Source organism: Oryctolagus cuniculus, chromosome 12, assembly GCF_964237555.1.
Source record: "Oryctolagus cuniculus chromosome 12, mOryCun1.1, whole genome shotgun sequence".
In the NCBI taxonomy this organism is placed as follows: domain Eukaryota; kingdom Metazoa; phylum Chordata; class Mammalia; order Lagomorpha; family Leporidae; genus Oryctolagus; species Oryctolagus cuniculus.
The window spans coordinates 65,759,486-65,785,044 of record NC_091443.1 but is presented as its reverse complement, the minus strand read 5'-3'; the positions used below and the strand labels follow the sequence as shown (position 1 = coordinate 65,785,044).

The 25,559-nt window shown below is 42.8% G+C and overlaps 1 protein-coding gene across 10 annotated transcripts in view; it reads left to right on the top strand.

Moving 5' to 3' along the window:
• The window catches only part of TTBK2 (tau tubulin kinase 2), a 163,891-nt gene that overhangs the window by 127,477 nt on the left and 10,855 nt on the right, over nucleotides 1-25,559 (top strand). For all 10 annotated transcript variants that reach the window (XM_051822032.2, XM_051822031.2, XM_008269118.4 and 7 more), the window contains 4 exons: nucleotides 3,369-3,585; nucleotides 7,548-7,759; nucleotides 10,342-10,930; nucleotides 17,904-19,171. In XM_051822032.2, the coding sequence (XP_051677992.1) occupies nucleotides 3,369-3,585; nucleotides 7,548-7,759; nucleotides 10,342-10,930; nucleotides 17,904-19,171 (2,286 nt within the window). The remainder of the gene's footprint in view (nucleotides 1-3,368; nucleotides 3,586-7,547; nucleotides 7,760-10,341; nucleotides 10,931-17,903; nucleotides 19,172-25,559) is intronic.

Below are 25,559 nucleotides of genomic sequence, written 5' to 3'. Positions count from 1 at the left end.
ATATCTTGGAATGTACTAATAGATTGTACTGTAAAATAGAGCTTAGTGCTTTTCCAACTTGTTGATGTCAGATTTACAGTGGATTTTCCTCAAAATTAGAGGGAATCTAAGTTGTGTTTCTGAAGAATGTGTGGGACCCTGAAAAGAATGAGCCACAATTATATCTATCTGTAGTGTAGTGGGAACAATACATGTAGTGTGCTCCTTTTAAGAAAGTGATTTAATTTTCATGATGTATTATGAACAGGTTGGGGTGATTTCCATGTACTTAGTTTTTTGTTTTTAATGTTTTCTCATCTACATTTGTTAAATATTGCTGATTTTGTTTCTTGGTTTATCTTTTTTCCTTTATCTTCTTCTTCTTTATCTTTCTGCAAACACTGACCATGGTAATAATGCATATACATACCAGGGTATTTCAAAAAGTTTGTGGAAAAAATGGAATTGAGAGTATGAATTTATTTTAGTGTAAAAAAATTTAATCATAGCTTTTTCCTAATATTCGTTTTGCATGTACTTTAAAAACCATTTTTGTGCTCTAAAAATTATTTATTTTCATTTTTTATTCGAAAGGCAGTAAGAGAGACAGACACAGGCAGGGAGAGAGAGAGATATCTTCCATCTAATGGTTCACTCCCCAAATACCTGCAACAAACAGGCCAAAACAAGGAGCTAGGAACTCCATCCAGATCTCCCACATGAGTGGCAAGGACTCAAGTGCTTCAGCCACCATCTGCAATGTCCTAGGGTACATATTACTAGGAAGTTGGAATTGAGAGCAGATCCTTGATTTGAACCCTGGTACTCTGATATGGAATGGGGGCTCCCAAATCGCATTTTGTGTGTGTTTATTTTATTTTAAGATTTATTTTATTTATTTGAAAGACAGAGTTACATAGAGAGGTAGAGACAGAGAGAGAGGTCTTCCATCTGCTGGTCCACTGTCCAGATGGCCACAATGGCCGGAGCTGTGCCAATCTGAAGCCAGGAGCCAGGAGCTTCTTCTGGGTCTCCCATGTGGGTGCAGGACCCCAAGGACTTGGGCCATCTTCTACTGCTTTCCCAGGCCATAGCAGAGAGCTGGATTGGAAGAGGTGTAGCCAGGTCTCAAACCAGCGCCCATATGGGATGCCAGCACGACAGGCCTGAGCGTTAACCTGCTGTGCCACAGCACTGGCCCCCTAAATGGCATTTTGATAATTGCCTCAAACATCTGTTCCAGTAGGTTCCTCTTTTAGCATTGACCCATTTAGGCAAAGATGGACATGAAGGTCATTACATCATGTGGAAAGATTACCCAAAAAATCGCTTGTCTTCCCATAACAATTTCAAGTACGTATTTCATCTGTGCCAGGATTTAACTGCTGCCTTAGAATGGTTCACTAATAGGATGTCTATTTTACCACTCACTATAGTTACACGTCACTGCAATCTACTAAGACTGTTTAACTTTTAGGAATCTAGATCACTTGTAAGAATATATTTCATTATTGCTAAAGATTGTGTTCAATCAGCAATATTTTTAAAAAGTGGCATTTATACTTACAGAACATTAGGGCTGGAAGGAGACTTTTCACTTGGTGAATGATAACTGGAATTTAGAAAAGCCCCTGTGGACCATGATTCTATGGGAGAGATGAATAATCATGTAAATAGGACATGAATTACTTGAAAGAAATATATAGACAAATATCAATTAATAGTTTCTATTTTCCCCCATATCAGTTCACGGAAAAATTTATGAACTGGATAATTGCAGAATTTCTGCTTTCCCTATTGGGCAAAATTTTTTTCCCCTATATGTTGCGTAGGGGCTTACAAATAGTAGATGTTTAGTGAAAAGTTTCTAATTGAAAAAGCAATGCGAATTTCACAGAATAAAAGAAAACATAGGCACTGGCATTGTGGCAATCCTTAAGGTTAAGCCTTAAGCCACTACCTGCAACTTCAGCATCCCATATGGGTTCTCGTTCGTGTCCCGGCTGCTCTGCTTCAATCCAGCTCTCTGCAAATGTGCCTGGAAAAGCAGCAAAAGATGGCCCAAGTACTTGGATCCCTGCCACACATGTGGGAGACCCAGATGGATTTCCATGCTTCTGACTTTGGCCTGGTTCAGTCCTGGCCATTTTGGGGAGTGAACCAGTGGATGGAAGATCTCTCCTCTTTTCTCTTTTCTCTTTTCTTTTCTTTTCTTTTCTCTCTCTCTCTCTCTCTCTCTCTCTCTCTCTCTGTGTGTGTGTGTGTGTGTGTGTGTGTGTGTAACTCTGCCTTACGAATAGATTTTTTTTTAAGGTTTTTTTTTTTGTTTTTTGTTTTTTTTTTTTGACAGGCAGAGTTAGAGAGAGAGACAGAAAGGTCTTCCTTCCATTGGTTCATCCCGCAAATGGCCGCTATGGCCGGCACTGCACCGATCCAAAGCCAAGAGCCAGGTGCCTCCTCCTGGTCTCCCATGCAGGTATAGGGCCCAAGCACTTGGGCCATCCTCCACTGCCTTCCCAGGCCACAGCAGAGAGCTGGACTGGAAGAGGAGCAACCAGGACAGAACCGGTGCCCTAACCGGGACTAGAACCCAGAGTACCAATGCCACAGGTGGAGGATTAGCCTAGTGAGCCACAGTGCCAGCCATAAATAAATAGATCTTTAAAAACAAAAATATAGGTTGATTTGATACCTGATTATTTCTTTATGTCACTTAACGTTTTTCTGTCTATAATGTTTTATTCTCTAAGAAAAATGGTAAATTGTGGGGTCAGTGCTGTGGCACAGTGGGTAAAAACCCTGGCCTGAGGCGCCAACATCTCATATGGGTGATGGTTCTAGTCCCGCCTGCTCCTCTTCTGGTCCAGCTCTCTGCTATGGCCTGGGAAAGCAGTGGAGGATGGCCTGAGTCTTTGGGCCCCTGCACCCACATGGGGGACCTGGAGGAAGCTCCTGACTCTTGGCTTCAGATTGGCGCAGCTCTGGCCATTGTGGCCATCTGGGTAGTCAACCAGCGGGTGGAAGACCTCTCTCTTTGTCTCTTTCTCTCTCTCTCTGTAACTCTGTCTTTCAAATAAATAAAATAAATCTTTTTTTTATAAATAAAAATGGTAAATTATATATTTATATATTTCTTGGAAATAGTTTCTTTTAAAATGATTGTCATATCTGAGTTATTATATTAGAATTTATACTTTTAAATCAGGTTGAAAGTCTAGATTTTCAAAATTTAGAAGTTTTATTTTGTAGAATTGACATGAGTTAAGTTTTCAAGGTGTGTGTGTGTACCTAATAATTTAAATCCAGGAACAAAATGTAGGAGAGTCTCGTAGTAATTTTTGATTCTGGTCTTCTTAAGTTCTACCTTTTTTTCCTGCCCTCATTTTCAGAATTGCCAATGCCACTCCCATCCCAGGAGACTTGCTTCGAGAAAATACTGATGAGGTATTTCCAGATGAGCAGCTTAGTGATGGAGAGAATGGCATCCCTGTTGGTGTGTCACCAGATAAGTTGCCTGGATCTATGGGACACCCTCGTCACCAGGAAAAGGATGTCTGGGAAGAGATGGATGCCAACAAAAACAAGATAAAGCTTGGAATTTGTAAGGTGTGTATTTCTTGTATAGGAAGTGATGCCTTTCTCTGTGTACTTACTATCTGTCTCTTATTATTGCAGCAAAGTATCATGATTCTCAATTTTGAATGACAGGTAGATTGAACATTGTAGTGCTGGTTACTTAAATATTTGCAATTGCAGTGTTTTGGTTAATTTGTCCTATTAGACTCATGTTATGGGCTGTAAACATTAATCTTCATCTTGGATTTTGTGGGAAAATGAAGGAATTAAAAAAAAAAAAAACTAGACACTTATACTATGAGAGACATACATGTAGAGCAGAAGTTACCAGTCTTTCCAAATAATCTGACAAGACCCTGGGCCTTTCTTTATTGTGGACCAATGATGTTATGAATATCGTCTGAACACTGTCTCCGATGGAGGTGAAGAAGTGAGGGTTGGAAATGTAAAACATCCAGTTGATGAAGTGGATGTTGAATGAATGATGTTTTCTTCATTAGAATTGAAAGCAAGTCCACTTGTCAGTATGGTAGAAGATAGAGCTTTCTGACATATAGCTAATTTGTAGTTATTTGGGACAGATTACCTCTGAACTTTTCTTTGATCTTAATGTTCCTGAGCCTTTCCCCTTTCATAGAAGGTAAGGTTAAGCACCTAGCTCCTGGCTTCGGATCAGCGTGGTGCGCCGGCCGTGGTGTACCGGCCGCAGCGTGCCAGCCACAGCAGCCATTATGGGGTGAACCAACAGAAAAGGAAGACCTTTCTCTCTGTCTCTCTCTCTCACTGTCCATTCTGCCTGTCAAAATAAATAAATAAATAAATAAATAAATAAAGATAATGGGATGGAGGGGCAATGAACGTAAGTCAGTTTTTTGGTACTTAAGTGTTTTATTTTTAATTTTTAGAAAAGCGTGTATTTATTTGAAAGGCAAATGATAGACATGTACACATGTACCTGCGCACACACACACAAACATACACACGTGCCTGCAACAGCCAGGGATAGGCCTGGCGGAAGCCAGGAGCCTGAAACTTTATTGGGTTTCCCACATGGTGAGGGAAAATCCAAGTACTGGGGCCATCATTTGTTGCCTACTAGGTGTTTTTGTAGGAAGCTAGATTGCAAGATGGACGTAGAATTCAATCCCAGCACTCCAGTATAAGATATTTAGCATAAAGTGGACCTTGGAAGACTGGCAGTTACTTCAAGTGAGTCAATAAGTGAATAGGAAGGGGTCAGCTGTGTACAGCAGGTTAAAGTCCCCGCCTGCAGGACTGGCAGCTCATATAGACACTGGGTTGAGTCCCAGCTGTTCCACTTCCAATCTAGCTCTTTGCTAACAGCCTGAGAAAGCAGTGGAGAATGACCCAAGTCGTCGGGCCCCTGCACCCACGTGGGAGACCAGGAGGAAGCACCTGGCTCACTTCCCAGATGGCAACAATGACTGATGCTGCGCCAATCCAAAGCCAGGAGTCTGGAACTTCTTCCATGTCTCCCATGTGGGTACAGGGGCCCAATGTCTTGGGCCATTTTCTACTTTTTTCCCAGGCCATAGCAGAGAGCTTTATTGGGAGTAGAGCGGCCAGATCTTGAACCGGCGCCCATATGGGATGCCAGCACTGCAGGTGGTGGCTTTACCCATTATGCCACAGCACCAGCCCCTGCTTTCACTCATTGTTACTACTTACTTTCAATGAAATTTAAATGGCAGATGGTTTTGCTCCTAAGCACTAAGTCCATTATTTATTATAATGGTGTGCTATTTTTTTTCTTCTTATTTTATTTGAAAGGTAGACAGATCTTCCATCTGCCCACAACAGCTAGGGCTGGGCTGGGCTCAAGGAAGGAGCTGGGAACTCCAGGATCTACTTAAATCTTGGATCTTGGATCTAATGCACATCTGCTGCCTCCCAGAATGTTCGTTAGCAGGAAGCTGGATCAGAAATGGAGTAGTCAGGACTCAGACCCAGAGCACTCCCGTATGGAATGTGGGTGTCCTAAGCAGTAGTTTAAGCCACTATGCTGAATACCCAACCGATGTACAGTTTCTTAAATTTGTAATATATAGACTGCTATACTCTTTACTCTTTTTGAACATCTAGAGAAGCCATTTATCTTGACATTAAACAGAACTCAAATATTGGCTTTTAGATTTATTCTTTCATCAAATCAACACAGTTTAGTTGAGCACCTTCTACTGGCAGCTTACTAAGGCACTAGCTGTGCAGTTTAAGATACACCTGTTGGGGCTGGTGCTGTGGTGCAGTGGGTTAAGCTGCTGCTTACAGCGCCGGCATCCCATATGGGTGCCGGTTTGAGTCCCAGCTCCTCCACTTCCAATCCAGCTCTCTCCATTGGCCTGGGAAAGCAGTAGAAGATGGCCCAGGTCCTTGGGCTCCTGCACCCCCGTGGGAAACCTTGAAGAAGCTTCTGGCTCTGGATCGGCACAGCTTCAGCTGTTGTGGCCAATTGGGGAGTGAACCAGCGGATGGAAGACCCCTCTCTCTCTGCCTCTCCTTCTCTCTCTGTGAAATTTTGCCTTTTGAATAAATAAATAAATCTTAAAAAAAAAAAAAGAGAGAGAGAGAGAAAGAGGCTAGAGCCAGAAGTTGAACCCGGCAGTCCGACGTGGAACATGGGTGTCTTAACCAGTAGGCTAAAGACCGGCTCCCAGTGTTCTACATTTAAACTACAATGTGTCTAGTCATTTGTTTCTTTTTGCCTGTCTTGCTTGGTCTATCTTGTGTTCCTGAGTTTTTTGATTCATATTTTAGTATCAGTTCCAAGGACTGCTTTACCATTTTCTATATAAATATTGCCACCTCTTCATTCTATTCTCTTTCTGGGACTTCAGGTGGATATATATTATGCATTCTTATTCAGTCTTTAATGTCTCATTTCATATTTTTCTTATCTTGCTGCACCTCATTCTAGTAACTTTGGCTTTGTCTTCTGGTTCACTAATTAATAACTGGATTTTTTTGTTGTTGGTTGATTTGCAGTTTAACTTGTTAGTTGAATACTTAATATTAAATTTAACATTTAATATTAAATCAGTTAAATCTCAGTCCTTTTTGATCTTTGTGCTAAAGACTTTTATTTAAACACTTTATGCATAGCTATTTTATATTTTATATCTGAATACTTTCGATATCTTTGGAGTTTAAAAGTTTTTTTCAATGGTTATTTCCACTGACTCTTGGTCATGGTGGCATGCTTCTTCATGTGTTTGATTATCTTTAGTTGTTTGCTTATTAATTAATAATTGGCAAAGACCTAATCTGGGAGTTGGAGATAGCTTCCTTCAGAGAAAACTGGCTTCTGTTTGTCCTGGTAGCCAAGAGCATGCCTCTCATGTGAGGCCAGCTGGGAATCTTTCTGAAGGTTTGTAATCAAAATAGATGTCTCAAACTTCCCCCTCTCACCACACACGTGATGTAAGGCTTGATATCCAGATAATTATGCTGCTTGTGATTATCTGTTCTTAAACAGCCCACCCGTCTATGCTGCCTTCCGCTCAGTCTCCTGCTCTGCCCCAGGTCCTCCTTGTTGTAGTCCCAGGTTTTTATTGTTGTTTGTTTCTTAGAGAGGAAATAAGATAGGGCACAGACATTCAGGCTTGGTGACATCCTCTAACTCTTTTGAGACACCTTGTACCACAAAGAAAATGATCTTTCAGTTTTTTGTTAAGTGGAACGTGGTCACACAAAGTATCTAGTCAAACCTATTTGGAAAAAACCAAGGTTGTTAGATATTTTTAGATTGTTATATGAAAAATATATATAAAAGAAAGTTAAAATGATACTGACTGTAAATTAAGACAAATTTTAATAGACTTAATAAATGCAATGTAATGAGGCTAACTAGTCAAAATATGCAAATCTTTGAAAACAAATCTAATCACCTATTTACATTATTTTCAGAGGCATTCTGATTCCTCTTGTGTAGTTGCGGCAGTATTTTTCATGGTCTGGTCTTATATTTTGTCTAGGCTGCTACCGAAGAGGAGAATAGTCATGGCCAACCGAATGGCATTCTCAATGCGCCAAGCCTCGGTTCACCAATTCGTGTCCGCTCAGAGATTACTCAGCCAGACAGGGATGTTCCATTGGTGCGAAAGTTACGTTCCATCCACAGCTTTGAGCTGGAAAAACGTCTGACACTGGAGCCAAAACCAGATACTGACAAGTTTCTTGAGACCTGGTATACTTTCTTTATACTTTTTGTTATTTCTGTGTTGTAAAGTCCTTTCAAATAAGAAATTCTTGCATTTTATAATACTGATTCCACAAAGCTGTCATTTTCGCCCATGTTTTTAACTATTGTCATCCTGATTCTTAATATGAATTGTCTTCTTTTTAAAAAAATATGTATTTATTTATTTGAAAGGCAGAGCTACAGAGAGGCAGAGGCAGAGGCAGAGAGAGGTCTTCCATCTGCTGGTTCACTCCCCAAATGGAAACAATGGCTGGAGCTGGCCTGATCCGAAGTCAGGAGCTAGAAGCTTCCTCCAGGTCTCCCACGTGGGTGCAGGGGCACAAGGACTTGGACTGTGAATTGTCTTCTTATATCACAAATTGTTTATCACAGCCTTTGGCTTTTGGAACTGAGCACTGAAGCTGGTAACTTCCTAACTCTAGGTGCAAGTTAAATGAACATTTTTTGCAGTGACTTTGGAAGGTGATCTCTTCCAAACAACTGTAAATACTTGGAGAGGGCATGATAAAGATGGCTTTAGGCAGGAACAAGAGGAATACATGAAGAAGAGGGTGCAATTTATAGACAGAGGACAGTGAGTTCAATTAAGTGAAGCCCTTCTTTGTGTAAAGTGCTTTAAGAAATTAGATATTAAAAAGCCACTCCTGGGCCGGCGCCGCAGCTCACTAGGCTAATCCTCCGCCTAGCGGCGCCGGCACACCGGGTTCTAGTCCCGGTCGGGGCGCCGGATTCTGTCCCGGTTGCCCCTCTTCCAGGCCAGCTCTCTGCTGTGGCCAGGGAGTGCAGTGGAGGATGGCCCAGGTGCTTGGGCCCTGCACCCCATGGGAGACCAGGATAAGTACCTGGCTCCTGGCTCCTGCCATCGGATCAGCGCGGTGCGCTGGCCGCAGCGCGCCGGCCGCGGCGGCCATTGGAGGGTGAACCAATGGCAAAAAGGAAGACCTTTCTCTCTGTCTCTCTCTCACTGTCCACTCTGCCTGTCAAAAAAAAAAAAAAAAAAAGCCACTCCTTTGGGGTTGGCACTGTTGCTTAGTGGGCTAAGCCTCCACCTGTGGTGTCGGCATCCCATATGGGTGCCGGTTCCGGTCCTGGCTGCTCTTGTTCCAATCCAGCTCTGTGCTATGGCCTGGGAAAGGAGTAGAAGATAGCCCAAGTCCTTGGGCCCCTGCACCCACGTGGGAGACATGTAAGAAGCTCCTGGCTCTTGGCTTCGGATTGTCCCAGCTTTGGCCATTGCGACCATTTGGGGAATAAACCAGTAGATGGAAGACTTCTCTCTCTTTTTCTCTCTACTTCTGCCTCTTTGTAACTCTGCCTTTCAAATAAGTAAATAAGTCTTTTTTTAAAAAAAGCCCCTCATTGTTCCCCCCCAAAGGTCATATCTATGTAGAGACAAGAAAAGACAGAACTTTAGAGTACTGAACAGAGGTAATAACTGTAATTTATGGTTACCAAGCACATTACCCCTACAGCAAAATGAAAACAGAAGACAGAAATGAAAATTTAAAAAGAGTTTGGGATGTATTTTTGAATTATAGAAAGGTTCAATAGTATTTTTCTTTTTTTTTTTCCCCTAAGGATTTATTTATTTTGATTTGAAAGCCAGAGTTAGAAATAGAAAGTGAGAGAGAGAGACAGAGAGAAATCTTCTATCCACTAGTTCACTCCCCAAATGGCTGCAAAGGCCGAAGCTGGACTCAATCCGCAGCCAGGAGCCAGGAGCTTCTTCTGGGTCTCCCACATGGGTGCAGGGGCCCAGGGCCATCTTCTACTGCTTTCCCAGACCATAGCGGAGAGCTGGATTGGAAGTGGAGCAGCCCATATAGGCCCAGGTTCAAGTCCCAGCTGTTCCACTTCCGATCCAGCTCTCTGCTATGGCATGGGAAAGCAGTAGAAGATGGCCCAGGTGCTTGGGCTCCTGTACCCGTGTAGGAGACCCAGAAGAAGTTCCTGGCTCCTAGTTGCAGATCCACGCAGCTTTGGCTGTTGGGGGCCATCTGGGGAGTGAACCTGTAGATGGAAGGCCTCTCTCTGTCCCTCTCTGCCTGTATCTCTAATTCTGCCTTTCAAATAAATAAATAAATCTTTAAAAAAAAAAAGACCTAAGCTGATGGTAGCCATGCCCTTCAGTTGTACATCTAAGGTGGTTACTATTGGCAATGAAGTATTAGTTTTGTGGGACCATGGATTTGACTATCATGGTAGTTGCTGTGTTCCAAGACAGTTCAACCACTTTGGGCTTGGTCTAATTCAGCTTCCATTTTAAACAATCCTTTGCAGATGTGTGTTCTTCCTCACTCAGCAGTCAGTGTGTAGCTGTGTGATGTAATCGTATGTTGACATAAAGCAGCCATCAGGCTGGAGGCCTGCAGAGGGAAGCACAAGCTCCACCTCCAAAGCAGGACTGTGAGAGGTGGAGGAAATGTATCAACCCTGTGAAAATTTCCTTATGTCTTATACATATTTTTCTCTCATTTTGGTGTGAATATATTTCATATGAAGTTTGTAGACTATATAATAAATGTTTCTCCTAAGACAAATGAGTAATTTCTCTCCATTCCCTTAAGCCTGGAGAGAATGCAGAAGGATTCCAGTGCAGGAAAGGAGTCTCTTCTCCCTGCTGTGCTTCACAAGCCTTGTATTGCTGCCGTGCCCCGTGGTGACCACATCTGGCACTATGATGAAGAGTATCTCCCGGATGCCTCCAAGCCTGCCTCTGCCAACACCCCTGAGCAGGCAGATGGTGGTGGCAGCAATGGATTTATAGCTGTTAACCTGAGCTCTTGCAAGCAGGAGGTTGATTCCAAAGAGTGGGTGATTGTGGACAAAGAAAAGGACCTTCAGGATTTTAGGACAAATGAGCCTGTAGGCCATAAAACAACTGGAAGCCCTTCCGACGAGGAGCCTGAAGTGCTTCAGGTCGTGGAAGACTCACCTCAAGATGAAAAGCTCCGATTAGGGCCTTGGGCAGAAAATGCTCACTTACAGAAGGAAACCTCGGGTGTGGTCTTAGCACTGTCTACAGAGCGTCCCGCCACTGCTACTGCAGAGCAGTATACAGATAGGCTAGAACTCCAGGCTGGAGCTGCTGGGCAGTTTATTGCAGCAACCCCCACAAGTCCAATGGAGGCACAAGCTGAAGGACCCATCACAGCGGTAAGAGATTTGTTCCTTCTATTTTTTGTTGTCCACTCAAGGTTACTGCCACTAATCCATTAAGTTGTAGGTGTTTTTTTTTTTTTTTTTTTTTTTTTTGGACAGGCAGAGTGGACAGTGAGAGAGAGAGAGACAGAGAGAAAGGTCTTCCTTTGCCGTTGGTTCACCCTCCAATGGCCGCCGCGGCCGGCGCGCTGCGGCCGGCGCACTGCGCTGATCCAAAGGCAGGAGCCAGGTACTTATCCTGGTCTCCCATGGGGTGCAGGGCCCAAGTACTTGGGCCATCCTCCACTGCACTCCCTGGCCACAGCAGAGAGCTGGCCTGGAAGAGGGGCAACCAGGACAGAATCCAGCGCCCCGACCGGGACTAGAACCCAATGTGCTGGCGCTGCAAGGTGGAGGATTAGCCTAGTGAGCCGCGGCGCCGGCCCTGTAGGTTTTCAATTCTGTGAATATTTCAAAGTTACTGAAAGTGGTATATCTTTTGCTCAATTTAAGTATTAATAGGTATCGTGGCCGGCGCCATGGCTCACTTGGTTAATCCTCTGCCTGCGGCACCGGCATCCCATATGGGCTCCAGGTTCTAGTCCCAGTTGCTTCTCTTCCAGTCCAGCTCTCTGCTGTGGCCCAGGAAGGCAGTGGAGGATGGCCCAAGTACTTGGGCCCCTGCACCTGCATGGGAGACCAGGAGGAAGCACCTGGCTCCTGGCTTCGGATCAGCGCAACACTGGCCATAGTGGCCGTTTGGGGGGTGAACCAGTGTAAGGAAGACCTTTCTCTCTGTCTCTCTCTCTCTCACTGTCTAACTCTATCTGTCAAAAAAAAAAAAAAGAAAGAAAAGAAAAAAGAAGCTCAAAAAGAAAAAGTATTAATAGCTATCATATACATAAGATCATTGGACCTAATGGGTTAAGAAAGGACTAGCTGATAATAAACTAGGATTCTTCAGGGGAGACCTAGGCTCAACAAGTGAGTGTAGGATGTGGTGTCTAGAATGTTTCACAGTCCAATATAAAATTTTGCAAGCCGGCGCCGTGGCTCAATAGGCTAATCCTCCACCTTGCGGCACCGGCACACCGGGTTCTAGTCCCAGTCGGGGCGCCGGATTCTGTCCCGGTTGCCCCTCTTCCAGGCCAGCTCTCTGCTATGGCCAGGGAGTGCAGTGGAGGATGGCCCAGGTGCTTGGGCCCTGCACCCCATGGGAGACCAGGAAAAGCACCTGGATCCTGGCTCCTGCCATCGGATCAGCGCAGTGCGCCGGCTACAGCGGCAGCCATTGGAGGGTGAACCAACGGCAAAAGGAAGACCTTTCTCTCTCTGTCTCTCTCTCACTGTCCACTCTGCCTGTCAAAAAAAAATAAATAAATAAAAAATAAAAAAATAAAAAAAAATTTTGCAAAAAGTCAGGTTTCTTTTCATTATATCAAACTATATGTACAATGTCATTATAACCTAATTTCAGAATAACTTTATAATTAGACCACAAGAACCATCTATGGGGCCGGCGCCATGGCTCACTTGGTTAATCCTGTGCCTGCAGCACCGGCATCCCATATGGGCACCGGGTTCTAGTCTCGGCTGCTCCTCTTCCAGTCCAGCTCTCTGCTGTGGCCCGGGAAGGCAGTGGAGGATGGCCCAAGTGCTTGGGCCCCTGCACCCACATGGGAGACCAGGAGGAAGCACCTGTCTCCTGGCTTCAGATCAACGTAGCTACAGCTGTAGCAGCCATTTGGTTGGTGAACCAACAGAAGGAAGATCTTTCTCTCTATCTCTCTCTCTAACTCTGTCTGTCAAATAAATAAATAAACGAACCATCTATGTGTGTATATATGTATTATTATTTTTTAAAATTCAGAATTCTAGGGCTTTTTTTTTTTTTAACATTTGGTGAGGCAGGCATCTATTCAATCTTTGGCTTGTTCTTTACACTGTACACAGTTGATAGACCTCTCAGTCTTTCATCCCCCTTCTTTTGTAATCTACCTAGAAATTGTTCTTATTTTACTTTCTTCATAAATAGTGGTTTTCCACCTCTGATGGCCACTACTTACAATGCACAGTCCCATGCTTTACTTCCAGAACTTCTGCTTCAGTAGATCTGGGGTAGAGTGAGTTTGGGAATCTTTATTTTAACAGACAGCTGGTGATAGTTGCAAAGGAACATTTTGAGAAAACACTATTTACTCTCAGTTTTGGGCATTCAACTAGAGATGGCTGTTACCCTGTCATCAGTAAACAGTGGTGCCCCCAATGACTATGTGAAGAAAAGCCCCACAAAAGTGCCTAGAAATGGTCAAACAATGCCCTGAGGAGCCTCCAGGCAGTAAGAAACTGTTCAAAAATCTCAGCACTCTCAGGTACATTTGCCCTTACATGGATGGAAATGAGTGGTTTCCTTAAATTTCGTAATTGTATGGCATCCCTTCCATTCCAGCTCACCAGAAACACATTATTCCCCAAACCGAAATGTCTTCTGCACTTTCACATACAAGTGCAGAAGAGTGGAAAAAGACAGCAAGGAAATTTCATTTTGTGTACAGTTTTGCAGGAATTTTCTTGTGCTCCAAAATAGAGAAACAATTGCCTACCTTCATCTTTCCCAGTCAGAGTTAATTGGTTTTTCCCTCTCCTCCAGATCTGCTTTGTATAGTTACACAATTTGTTCACAGGATGAAGGAACTTCATTGTAAAACCAGTCAGAGCCGAATTCTAGTCCAAACTTTGTCAAGCAGGGTCATTGGCACACTTTGGCACAGGGTCATTTCTTCTTTGAAGGGCCTTTTCCAAATCGTACCAAGGTACCTTGTGGGTTAGAGGCAGAGCCTACTGCCTCCATCCTTTTCCACTTCTCCTTTTCTCTTTCCATTTATTCCTTCCCTTGACCTTCCCAGGACCACTTCCTTCTTTTCTTTGACTCTGTGTACTAGCTGTTGACCAAGCATTTTTGCCAATAGCATTATGGCTTGCTTGCCTTCATGGAGGCTTTCTAAAACTCCATTGGACCTGATTTCTTTTTCCCTCTTAGCAGTGCTATCCTGCTCATAAATATTGTCCTCATGGTTCTTTCACACTGTCGTAATTTTTTTATCAAGTTGTTGAGTGACACGTATTCATGTATTTGACATAGTTGATCTTATTTCAGGTATCTTTAAATGAAATTATTTTTCATAACTGAGAGTCTCTAATGAAATGCCAGCTATATCACTTGTGTATTTATTTCTAAGGTATTATGCTTCCCATTTCTTTTGTTTTCAGGGGTTTGGGATAAAAATGTATGTATCTTGTTTCTGTTCCTGAGGCTTAAATTCAGGGTTTGCTTTTTCAGAGCAAATGTTATCACTTCATTAACTTACCCAAATCCAATAAATAAAGGGGCTGCCAGTTAATTTCTCCATAACTCTAGCTTGGACAATACGATAAACCATGCTGTGTTCTATCTGAACATTTCAAAGTAAGATATTCTGATGGGAAACAGTTGTTCATGAAAGGAAAGTGTACTGTTACATTAATCTATATAAATAAGAAACTCAAAGTTTAAATATTTATATTATAAGTATAGTTGACATATTAAATTAGCACACTAAGAACATCAAGCACTTGTTTTCATTTTTTTCTTTCAAGTTTTTTTATTTTTTTATTTGAGAAAAAGAGATAGAGAGCTCTTCTAGATGCTGGTTCACTCCCCAAATGCCCACAGCAGCCAGGCTTAGGCTGGTGCTGAAGCCCAGAGTGAAAAACTCAGTCCAGTTCTGTCATGTGTTGCAGAGACCCAGTTGTTTGAGCATCATCTGCTGCCTGCCAGGGTCTGTATTAGCAGGAAGCTGAAGTTAGAGGCTTGTTCTGGGAATTGAACCCAGGCAGTCTGATGTGGAACACTGGCATACTAATCAACATCTTTGCCACAGGCCAAACTCTTGCCCCCTCTTAATTTCCTAGTACAGATTTACAAGTTATGAGCCTAATTTAAGGCCTCCCATACCTGTATATGTGAAACATATCAAATAGCATGTGTAAAATTTTAGGTAATGTATTTTTTTAAAAAGATTTATTATTTGAAAGACAAGAGTTACAGAGAGAGAGATCTTCTATCTGCTGGTTCACTCCCAAGTGGCTACAACAGCCATGGCTGGGCTAGGCTGAAGCCAGAAGCCAAGAGCTTCTTCTGGATTTCCCACGTGAGTGACAGGGGTCCAAGTGCTTGAACCATTATCCACTGCTTTCTCAGGTGCAGGGAGCAGGGAGCTGGATTAGAAATGGAGCAAATGGGACATTTCCAGTGCCCATATGGGATGTTGGTGTTGCAGGCTGGCTTAACCCACTATGCCACAGTGCCAGCCCTGTAGATGATATATTTTTAAAGACCGATAAATTTGCTAGATTGAAAAGAAATTATTTTGGAATTAGTTTTGGAAGTTAGGGTTTTTCCAAAGGTACATATTGATGAAATTGGTCTACTATCAATCACTTTTTTTTATTTTTATTTATTTATTTTTTATTTTTTGACAGGCAGAGTGGACAGTGAGAGAGAGAGACAGAGAGAAAGGTCTTCCTTTTGCCATTGGTTCACCCTCCAATGGCCGCCGCGCTGCAGCCGGCGCACCGCGCTGATCCGATGGCAGGAGCCAGGTACTTCTCCTGGTCTCCCATGGGGTGCAGGGCCCAAGCACTTGGGCCATCCTCCACTGCACTCCCTGGCCACAGCAGAGAGCTGGCCTGGAAGAGGGGCAACCGGGACAGAATCCAGCACCCCGACCGGGACTAGAACCCGGTGTGCCGGCGCCGCAAGGCGGAGGATTAGCCTAGTGAGCCACAGCGCTGGCCTCAATCACTTCTAAGAAGATGCTAAACAGTAGTGGATTTAAAGGGAATAAAATAAGATCAAACTTTGGGCTATAGAATAAATATTATTAAATCTTAATTATCAAATGGAGAGAATAATTTTGTGTCTGGTATAAATGAACAAGTTTAGAGAGGAAAAACATAAGTTTATTTACTTCCAAAAGAGGTCTTAGTGCTAGCCTACAATGTCAGTAACTGTAGGAAGAAATGTGATGGGTTTTGTGTGGTGCTGGGTAGTCACTGCTGGCAGGAAGAAGGACCCACTCCTTCCTTGTAGAACATCTAGTCAGATTGTACCACATGGTCTTTTGGTTCTAGGTAATCCTGTAGAAAGTCATTACCTCTTCATTTTAATAGTACCCTTAGAAACAGTATAAATGTGATTAGAGACTAATGATACTGTCTGTGTTTTCTATGTCTGTGTAACAAATTGCTCTAAATTTAGTAACTTTAAACAACCCCATTATCTCACACATTTCAGACAGTTAGGAATGTAGGATGGCTTAGTTGGACAGTTCTGATGAGGTTGCTATGAAGCCGTTCGCCAGGGTCAGTGTGAATGGGAAGAACCATTTCCATGCTCATTCACATCACTGTGTTGGCAGCCTCAGTTCTTCACCATTTGGGCCTTTGTATTATTGACATGATATCTGGCTTTTTCAGTGAGTGAGGAGAAAAAGAGATGGGTGGGAGGATTGGTGAGAACGTGCCTCCTCTATCTTTTCTAGAATCACTTTTGCAGTCTTCTGTTGGTCATACACACCAACTGTGCCCCACCTCCGATCCAACTCTCTGCTATGGCCTAGGAAAGCATTAGAAGATAGCCCAAGTCCTTGGGCCCCTGCAGCTATGTGGGAGACCTGGAAGAAGCTCCTGGCTCCTGGCTTCAGATCAGTTCAGCTCTGGCTGTTGTGGCCATTTGGGGAGTGAACCAGTGGATAGATGACCTTTCTCTATGTCTCTCTTTCTCTCTCTGTCTGTAACTCTAGCTCTCAAATAAATAAGTAAAATTAAAAAAAAAATTCTTATTAGTATTAAATCTTATTCACTTAGAATTGAAATGAATTTAGTTGGAAGGATGACAGAATTTCACTTATAGAATTGCTCTTAAAAAATTAGAGTATACTGCTGTGGCCCTGGAGGGCAGGATGGCCCGGGTGCTTGGGCCCCTGTACCAGCGTGAGAAACCAGGAGGAAGCACCTGACTCCTGGCTTTGGATCGCTGTAGTTCTGGCCATAGCGGCCATTTGGGGAATGAACCAACAGAAGGAAGACCCTTCTCTCTGTCTCTCACTGTCTATAACTTTACCTGTCAAATAAAAAAAATAATAATAATAAATATTAGAGGATAGGAAACACTAGTAAATATGTTTTGTTTTTACTTATAGGAAGACATAGTATTGCTCACATTATTTGGTATGTAGAATTTATTAGAAACCACAAAATGCCTGAAAATTTGGGGTTCTTTGATGAACAATCATTTGCTAGTAATTTTTTTCCTCTAATCCTATATCTGGATTCTGACAGGAAATAGAAGGCACACTCAATGTGACTTGGAGAGAATGTAATGAAAGAGCTTTTCACAGTTGTGTGAGTAGAGAGTCAACAGACCAGCAATAGAGGGAGCCATTCCTACCATGAGTTCTGAAAAGGGAGAGCAGTGGGTTGTTAGCAGAAGATGGTGAGACTCACAGCTATGTGAAAAGAGCCGCAAGACAGAAGCTGTGGCCAGGATGGTGGAGTGTAGCCACTACTAAAGCTGTAGCCCCTCGGTGAGAAAGCAGGGAGAATCATTACCCAGTCTTCTCTTTCCTTCAAATTTCTGATTATCTGTTGGTGCCCTCATTGGGCGTATGCTACCAGAAATCAGAAAGCAGAGGAGCCCAAATGATGTAGTCTGTGGAAAACAGTCTTCCAGGATACAGGGCATGTTAAGCAAAAGGCTAGAAACTCTTCTCCACAGTTCCTCTGAGTAAAGAAGCTTGATTATTGTTCATTTTTGTTCAGATTTGCTTATTGTTATGAGTTGGGTAAATGTAGTCAACAACTCTGTAAGTTGGAATTTGGGGTGTTACAAATCATGGATCTCCACTGATAGTCCACATAATTTTTTTTTTTCCTTTTCCCTCTCCAGATTACAATTCCTAGACCTTCTGTGGCATCTACACAGTCAACTTCAGGAAGCTTTCACTATGGTCAGCAACCAGAGAAGAAAGATCTTCAGCCCATGGAACCTACTGTGGACCTTTACTCTCCAAAGGAGAATTTCTCTGGCTTGGTTGTGACAGAAGGTGAACCTCCCAGTGGAGGAAGCAGAACGGATTTGGGGATTCAAATAGATCACATTGGTCATGACTTGTTACCCAATATTAGAGAGAGTGACGGATCTCAAGATCTGGGACCAAAAGACCTTGACCAAAACAGACTAAATGTGAGAGAATCTGAGAACCTCCCTGGGGAAACTGAAGAGAAAAGCATTCTAGGATCTGACAATGAAGATGAAAAGTTAAGTAAAGGGCAACACTGTATTGAGATCTCCTCTATCCCAGGAGATTTGGCAACAGTGGAAAGGGATCATTCAGCTACTACTGAACCTCTTGATGTGACAAAGACACAGACTTTTAGTGTGGTGCCAAATCAAGACACAAATCATGAGCTAATGAAGCTTCTGGCAATTGGAACTTCAGAAACTTCTCCAACAGTCATTGACCCACATGATGAAGGACAGATAGGCCAGGTGGCAACAGGGCATAAAAACAAAATAGGCAAAGATGATGACATCAAGAGTGAAGACTTGATGGTTCATCAAGAAGACCTTTCTACTTTTTTGCACCAGGATGGTAAGAGAGAGAAAATTGCCCCTAGAAATGGAGAATTATTTCATTGTGTTTCAGAGAATGAACATGGTCCTTCAGCCCGTAAGGATGTTGTTAGGTCATCCTTTGTAACCAGACACAGCCGAATCCCTGTTTTAGCACAAGAAATAGATTCAAGTTTTGAATCATCCTCTCCAGTCTCTGCAAAAGAAAAGCTCCTCCAAAAGAAAGCTTATCAGCCAGACCTGGTCAAACTTCTGGTGGAAAAAAGGCAATTCAAGTCTTTCCTTGGTGACCTCTCAAGTGCCTCTGAGAAATTGCTGGAGGAGAAACTAGCTACTGTTCCTGCACCCTTTTCTGAGGAGGAAGTCTTCACTCCCTTTCCAAGACTGGCAGTAGATTCTCACCTGAGTAGGTCAGCTGAAGACAGCTTTCTGTCACCCATCATCTCCCAGTCCAGAAAGAGCAAAATTCCAAGGCCAGTTTCATGGGTCAACACAGATCAAGTCAATAGCTCAACTTCATCTCAGTTCTTGCCTCGGCCACCCCCAGGAAAACCACCCTCAAGGCCTGGAGTGGAAGCCAGGTAATGCTGTCTACTCTCCCTATATTCAGTATGTAACATTATTTCTGTACCTGTTTTACTGTGCTATGTCAGTGGTATCATTGTTTTGTTGCTTATTTTTGAGCATCTACAATCTGCCCTGCCTTTCCTAGGTGTTACAGCATAGTGTAGTAGAAGTGGTCACATTGGTCCAGTTCCCCCCCCCCCTTTTTTTATTGCAATAAAATACCTAAAAGTTATATGTACAGGTCAGAGTTATTAAGTACATTAGTTTTATTATATAGCCATCACCACTATGCATCCTCAGAAGTCTTTTCATCTTATAAAACTGAAACTCTGTACCCCTTAAGCGTAAGTCTTGTTTCTCCCTCCTCCTCATATAAGTACTGATATAATCATACTGTATTTAGCATAATGTCTTCAAGGTCCATCCATATTATAGCCTGTGTTAGAATTTTCTTCCTTTTTAAGGTTGATTGATAAGGAGAGATTTAATTCTGTCTTTATAGTTTGTTTTCTACATGATACACAGCTTTTTACCCCTCATTTTTTGCATTTCTGTCTTCTTTTATGTTCAGTTGACCTTTTTTTAAATTTTGTTTTATTTAAGAGTTAGAGTTACAGACAGTGAGAGGGAGAGACAGAAAGGTCTTCCTTCCATTGGTTCACTCCCCAAATGCCCACAACAGCCAGAGCTGATCTGATCTGAAGCCAGGAGCCAGGAGCTTCTTCCAGGTCTCCAACATGGGTGCAGGGACCCAAAGACTTAGGCCATCTTCTACTACTTTCCTAGGCCACAACAGAGAACTGGATTGGAAGTGGGGCAGATGGGACTAGAACTGGTACCCATATGGGATGCTGATGCCACAGGCAGAGGATTAACTTATTGCACCACGGTGCTGGCTCCTCAGTTGACTTTCTGTAGTGAAACATTTAAACATTTAAATCTTTTTCTCATTTCATTTTATGTGTATTCCATAGCTATTTTATTTGTTGTTCCTGGGTATTAGATTTTATTCCCTAAAGTTCTCACACTCTAACTTGGGTTTATAATACCTTATCTTCAATAATATATTAAAACTCTAGTCCTTTAATGCTCTCTCTCTCCACTGCTTTTAGTTCTTGTCATAAAATTGTAGCTTTGTATGTTTTCTGAGAACATAAACTAATAATTTTTAAAATGTACTACTTTAATGTTATATAGAAAACAAAATGTGGACTTAGAAACCAAAGTTTAAAAACGCTAGCTTTTAGATTAATAATTTAAAAAAAAATATTTGTTTATTTGAAAGGCAGAGATACAGAGAGTGAAGTAAAGAAAGAAATAGATCTTCCATCTTACTGGTTCATTTCCCAGGTGGCCACGATGGCTGTGGCTGGGCCAGGCCAAAACCAGGAGCCTGAAACTCCATCTGGGTGTCCACATGGGTTCAGAGGCCCAAGTACTTGAGCTATCTTCTGCGGCTTTCCCAGGCATGTTAACAGAGAGTTGGATTGAAAGTGGAGAAGCCAGGAATTTAAGGAGTGCTCATATAGGATGCTGGCATTGCAATCAGCAGCTTAACTCCTAGACTAATAATTTTTTAAAAGACAGTATTATCTCTTAAATCATAGAGAAAACTTGGGCCAGCACTGTGGCGTAGTAGATTGAGTCTGCCTGTGGCACTGGCTTCCCGTACAGGCACCAGTTCGAGTCCTGGCTGCTCCACTTCCAATCCAGCTCCCTGCTCATGGCCTGGGAAGGCAGTGGAAGATGACCAAAGTGATTGGATCCCTGCATCCATGTGGGAGAGCTGGAAGAAGCTCCTGATCCTGGCTTTTTCGGCCCAGTCCTGGCCGTTGCAGCCATTTGGGGAGTGAACCAATGGATGGAAGACTCTCTCCCTCTCTCTGTAACTCTGCCTCTCAAATAAACAAACAAATTTTTAAAAATTGTTTATTTGAAAGGTAGAGTTACAGAGGGGTAGAGGCAGAGAGAGAAATCTTCCATCCAGTGATTCAATCCCCAAATGGTAACTGCAGCAAGAGCTGTGCCAATCCAAAGCCAGGAGCCAGGAGCTTCTTCCAGGTCTCCCACGTGGGTGCAGAGGCCCAATCACTTGGGTCATCTTCCACTGTTTTACGAGGCCATTAGCAGAGAGCTGGATCAAAAATGGAACAGCCATATGGGATGGCACCCATATGGGATACTGGTACTGCAGGCAGAGGCTTTACCCGCTATGCCACAATGCCAGCCCCATAAGTAAATCTTTTTTAAAAATCATGGAGAAAAGTGAACTTACAACCTGTTGTTACAGCAACACTAGCTTTTTTTAAAAAAAGATTTATTAGTTTGAAAAGCAGAGTTACAGAGAGAGGGAAAGGGAAGTATAGACAGAGACAGAACTCTTCTGTCTATCCATTGGTTCACTCCCCAAATGGCTGCAAGATCCAGGGCTGGGTCAAGCCAAAAGCAGGAGTCTTGAACCAGGACTCATATAAGATGCCAGAGTTGCAGGCAGCAACTTAACCTTCTGTGCCATAGTGTCGCCCTAGCACTAGCTGTTATAATTGCCCATTTAGCCAGCTCTTCTGACATCTTTATTTTTTCATATGGCTTCAAGTTATTGTCTAGTGTTTTATTTTATTTTTTTATTTCAAGCTGCAAGTGTTCCATTAGCATTTCTTACAGGGCAGGTCTAGTGTTTAGAAACTCCCTGATCTTTTATCTGGAAATGTCTTAATTTCTTTCTTTCTTTTCAAGAACAGGTTTTCCAGATAGAAGAATCTTTATTGGCTGTTTCATTTTTTAGCATTTCAACTATGTTAACCTGCTTCCTTCTTACCTCTGAAGTTTCTGATAAGGAATCTTCCCATCACCTTATTGAGGATCCCTTGTATATGATGAGTTGCCTCTTTCCTGCTGCTCTTAAGATTCTCTGTCTTTTGATAATTTGATTATAGTATGTCTTAGTGTTGGGCTCTTTAAGATCATCCTACTTGGAGTTCATTCAGATCTTAAATATTTTGTATTCATGTCTTTCATTAAATTTGGGAAATTTTCCCATTATTTCTTCAAATATTCTCACTGCTTTTTTCTTTTCTCTCCTTCTGGAATTCTCACAGTAAATACATTAGTTCTTGATGGTCCTCTACTCTGTTTTCTTTCTTTTTTTTTTTTTTTAAGATTTATTTATTTATTTTAAAGTCAGAGTTACACAGAGAGAAGGAGAGGCAAAGGGAGAGAGAAAGGTCTTCCATTTGATGGTTCACTCCCCAATTGGCCGCTACGGCAGAAGCTGTGCCGATCCGGAGCCAGGAGCTTCTTCTGGGTCTCCCAGGCGGGTGCAAGGGCCCAAGGACTGCTTTCACAGGCCATATCAGAGAGCTGGATAGGAAGTGGACCAGCCAGGTCTCAAACTGGTGCCCATATGGGATGTTGGCGCTTCAGGCCAGGGTGTTAACCCACTGCGCCACAGCACCATCCCCTCTTTTTTCTTTTTAATAAAAATCCACAGTGTTTATTGACCTCTGCTAATAACATAGGGTAATCAAAACATTTTGGCCGGTGCTACGGCTCACTTGGCTAATCCTCTGCCTGCAGCACTGGCACCCTGGGTTCTAGTCCCTGTTGGGGTGCTGGATTCTGTCCTAGTTGCTCCTCTTCCAGTCCAGCTCTCTGCTGTGGCCTGGGAAGGCAGTGGAGGATGACCCAAGTGCTTGGGCCTGCACCCGTGTGGGAGACCAGGAGGAAGCACCTGGCTCCTGGCTGCAGATCGTAGCAGCGCGCCGGCCATAGCAGCCATTTGGGGGGTGAACCAACGGAAAAGGAAGACCTTTCTCTCTGTCTCTCTCTGTCTAACTCTGCCTATTAAAATAAATAAATAAAATACCTTAAAAAAACTATTGCCTTCTCAACAATTTTTTACTCCATTGGTCATTTCTTGTTAAAGATACTTACACTTTATTTATTTATTTATTTATTTACTTACTTATTTATTTATTTGAAAGACAGAGTGACAGAGACAGGGAGATCATCCATCCACTGGTTTACTCCCCGAAGGCCTGCGGTAACTCAGAGTTGGCCAGGCTGAAGCCAGGCGCTAAGAACTCATCCAGCTCTCCCATGTTGGTGACAGGAACCCAAGTACTTTGGACCATCATCTGCTACCTCTCAGATGCATTAGCAAAAGCTAGATCAGAAGGAGAGGCAGGACTTGATTCCAGGCACACTGTTATGGGATGTGGGCATCCTAAGTGGCAGCTTAATCTGCTGTGCCACAGTGCCCACCCCTAGTTGGAGAAACTTTATAGCATAGTAGTATTATCTCCTTTTAGTGTGATCTGATCTAGTTGTTTCTTGACTTCGTTTTAGAGTGACTCTCTCATGTGTCATCAAATATAAGTTTTATGAACTCATCAAAATTAGTGATATAGCCCTTTATCCACATATTCTCTTAATCATAGAGCTACACCAGGGTCTGGGATACAAGTAGCTTAAGATGAGGTTCATGGTTGCACCTTCACTTTCTGCGAGTTTTGGCCCTGTCATACTATGCCATGGTTGTTGAATGTCACAAAGACCATGCAAACCCATAGGCAACCTCTGAAACCAACATATTCCTTTTAATATTTTCTCTTTCTGTACCTCTGACTCAATGATTCCCATTATCTTTTGTAAAAATTTTTTAAAGATTTATTTATTAGAAAGAGTTACCAAAAGAGAGAAAAGTCTTCCATCCAGTGGTTCATTCCCCAGTTGGCTGCTATGGCAGAAGCTGTGCCAATCTGAAGCCAGGTCTCCCACGTGGGTGCAGGGGCCCCAAGGGCTTGGGCCATCTTCTACTGCTTTCCCAGGCGGTAACAAAGAGCTGGATCAGAAATGGAGCAGCTGGGACTCAAACCGACGCCCATATGGGATGCCAGCGCTTCAGGCCAGGGCGTTAACCCACTGTGCCACATCTTAATCTTGAAGTTTGCTGATTCTTCTGCCTGCTTAAATATGTGTTTGAATCCTCCTAGTGAATTTTTCATTTCAGTGATTATACTTTGCAGTTCCAAAATGTCTTTTAAGTTTCTTTATAGGTTTTCTATATCTTTATTGGTATTTCCATTTTGTTTGTATATTGTTTTCTTAATTTTCTCCATGTCTTTGAGTTCTTTGAACATCTTTAAGACAGCTATTTTAAAGTGCTTGTCTAGTAAATCTGCCAACAGTTGTTTCTCAGGTACAATTTCTTTTTATCTCTGTTTGAATAGACCATACCATCCTATTTCTTTGGGCTTTTTATTTTCTCTCGTTTTTTTTTTTTTTTAATTGAAATCTGGATCATTGAATCGAATAATAAAACTCTAAATCAGATTTCAGATTTCTCCCTTCTGCTAGGATATTCTGTGTTGATTTGTTGGATGGTTATAGGCTGTCTTTGCTGAGGTCCAGCCTGTAAGTGTAAGCTTAAGATCTTCTCAGGTCTTTTCTGAGCCTGTGCCTTTCCTAAGGTAGGTGTGGTGGCTTCCTTCATTTCATTTCATTCCATTCCATTTCTTTTTTTTTTTTTTTAAGATTTATTTATTTATTTGAAAGTCAGAGTTAACACAGAGAGAAGAAGAGGCAGAGAGAGAGAGAGGTCCTACATCCGTTGGTTCACTTCCCAATTGGCTACAACAGCCAGAGCTGCACCAATCCGAAGCCAGGAACCTGGAGCTTCTTCCGGGTCTCCCACACGGGTGTAGGAGCCCAAGGACTTAAGCCATCTCTATTGCTTTCCCAGGCCATAGCAGAGAGCTGGATCGGAAGTGTAGCAGCCGGGACTCGAACCGGTGCCCATATGGGATGCCAGCACTGTAGGTGGCAGCTTTACCCACAGCACCAGCCCCTCATTCCATTTCATTTCATTTATTTTACCTGGAACTCCATCTTGGTCTCCCATGTGGGTAGCAGAGGCCCAAGTACCTAGGCCAAATTCCACTACCTTCCCAGATTTATTAGTAGGGAGCTGGATCAGAAGTGGGGCAGCCAGGACTTGAACTGCATTAGTGGCTTAAACCATTGTGCCACAACTCCCCACCTCCCCTCCTAGTCCGGTGTAGTGACTCTAATTTCCCCTGTGCATGTGGTTGCTTTTGGATGTCCTACTGTAATGTATGGCTTCCAGAAGGGGAAAGAAGAATGTAGGGGAGAAAAAAGGGCACTGGCTATTTAAATCCCCTGGAAATTACCTCAGTCTGAGAAGAGGCTTGCAACATGGAAGATTTAAGAATGACTGCCTCCCTCTCTGTCCCTCTGTAATCAGAAGCAGCAGTGAGCGATCAGAGCACAGATCTTTAATGGGAGCACAGGAATGTTTTTACCCTCCCTGTCTCCTGCAGGCTCTACACGAGTTGCTCCGGGAACAAGTGCACAGCTGTCTGCCATGGGCTGATAGTGTGG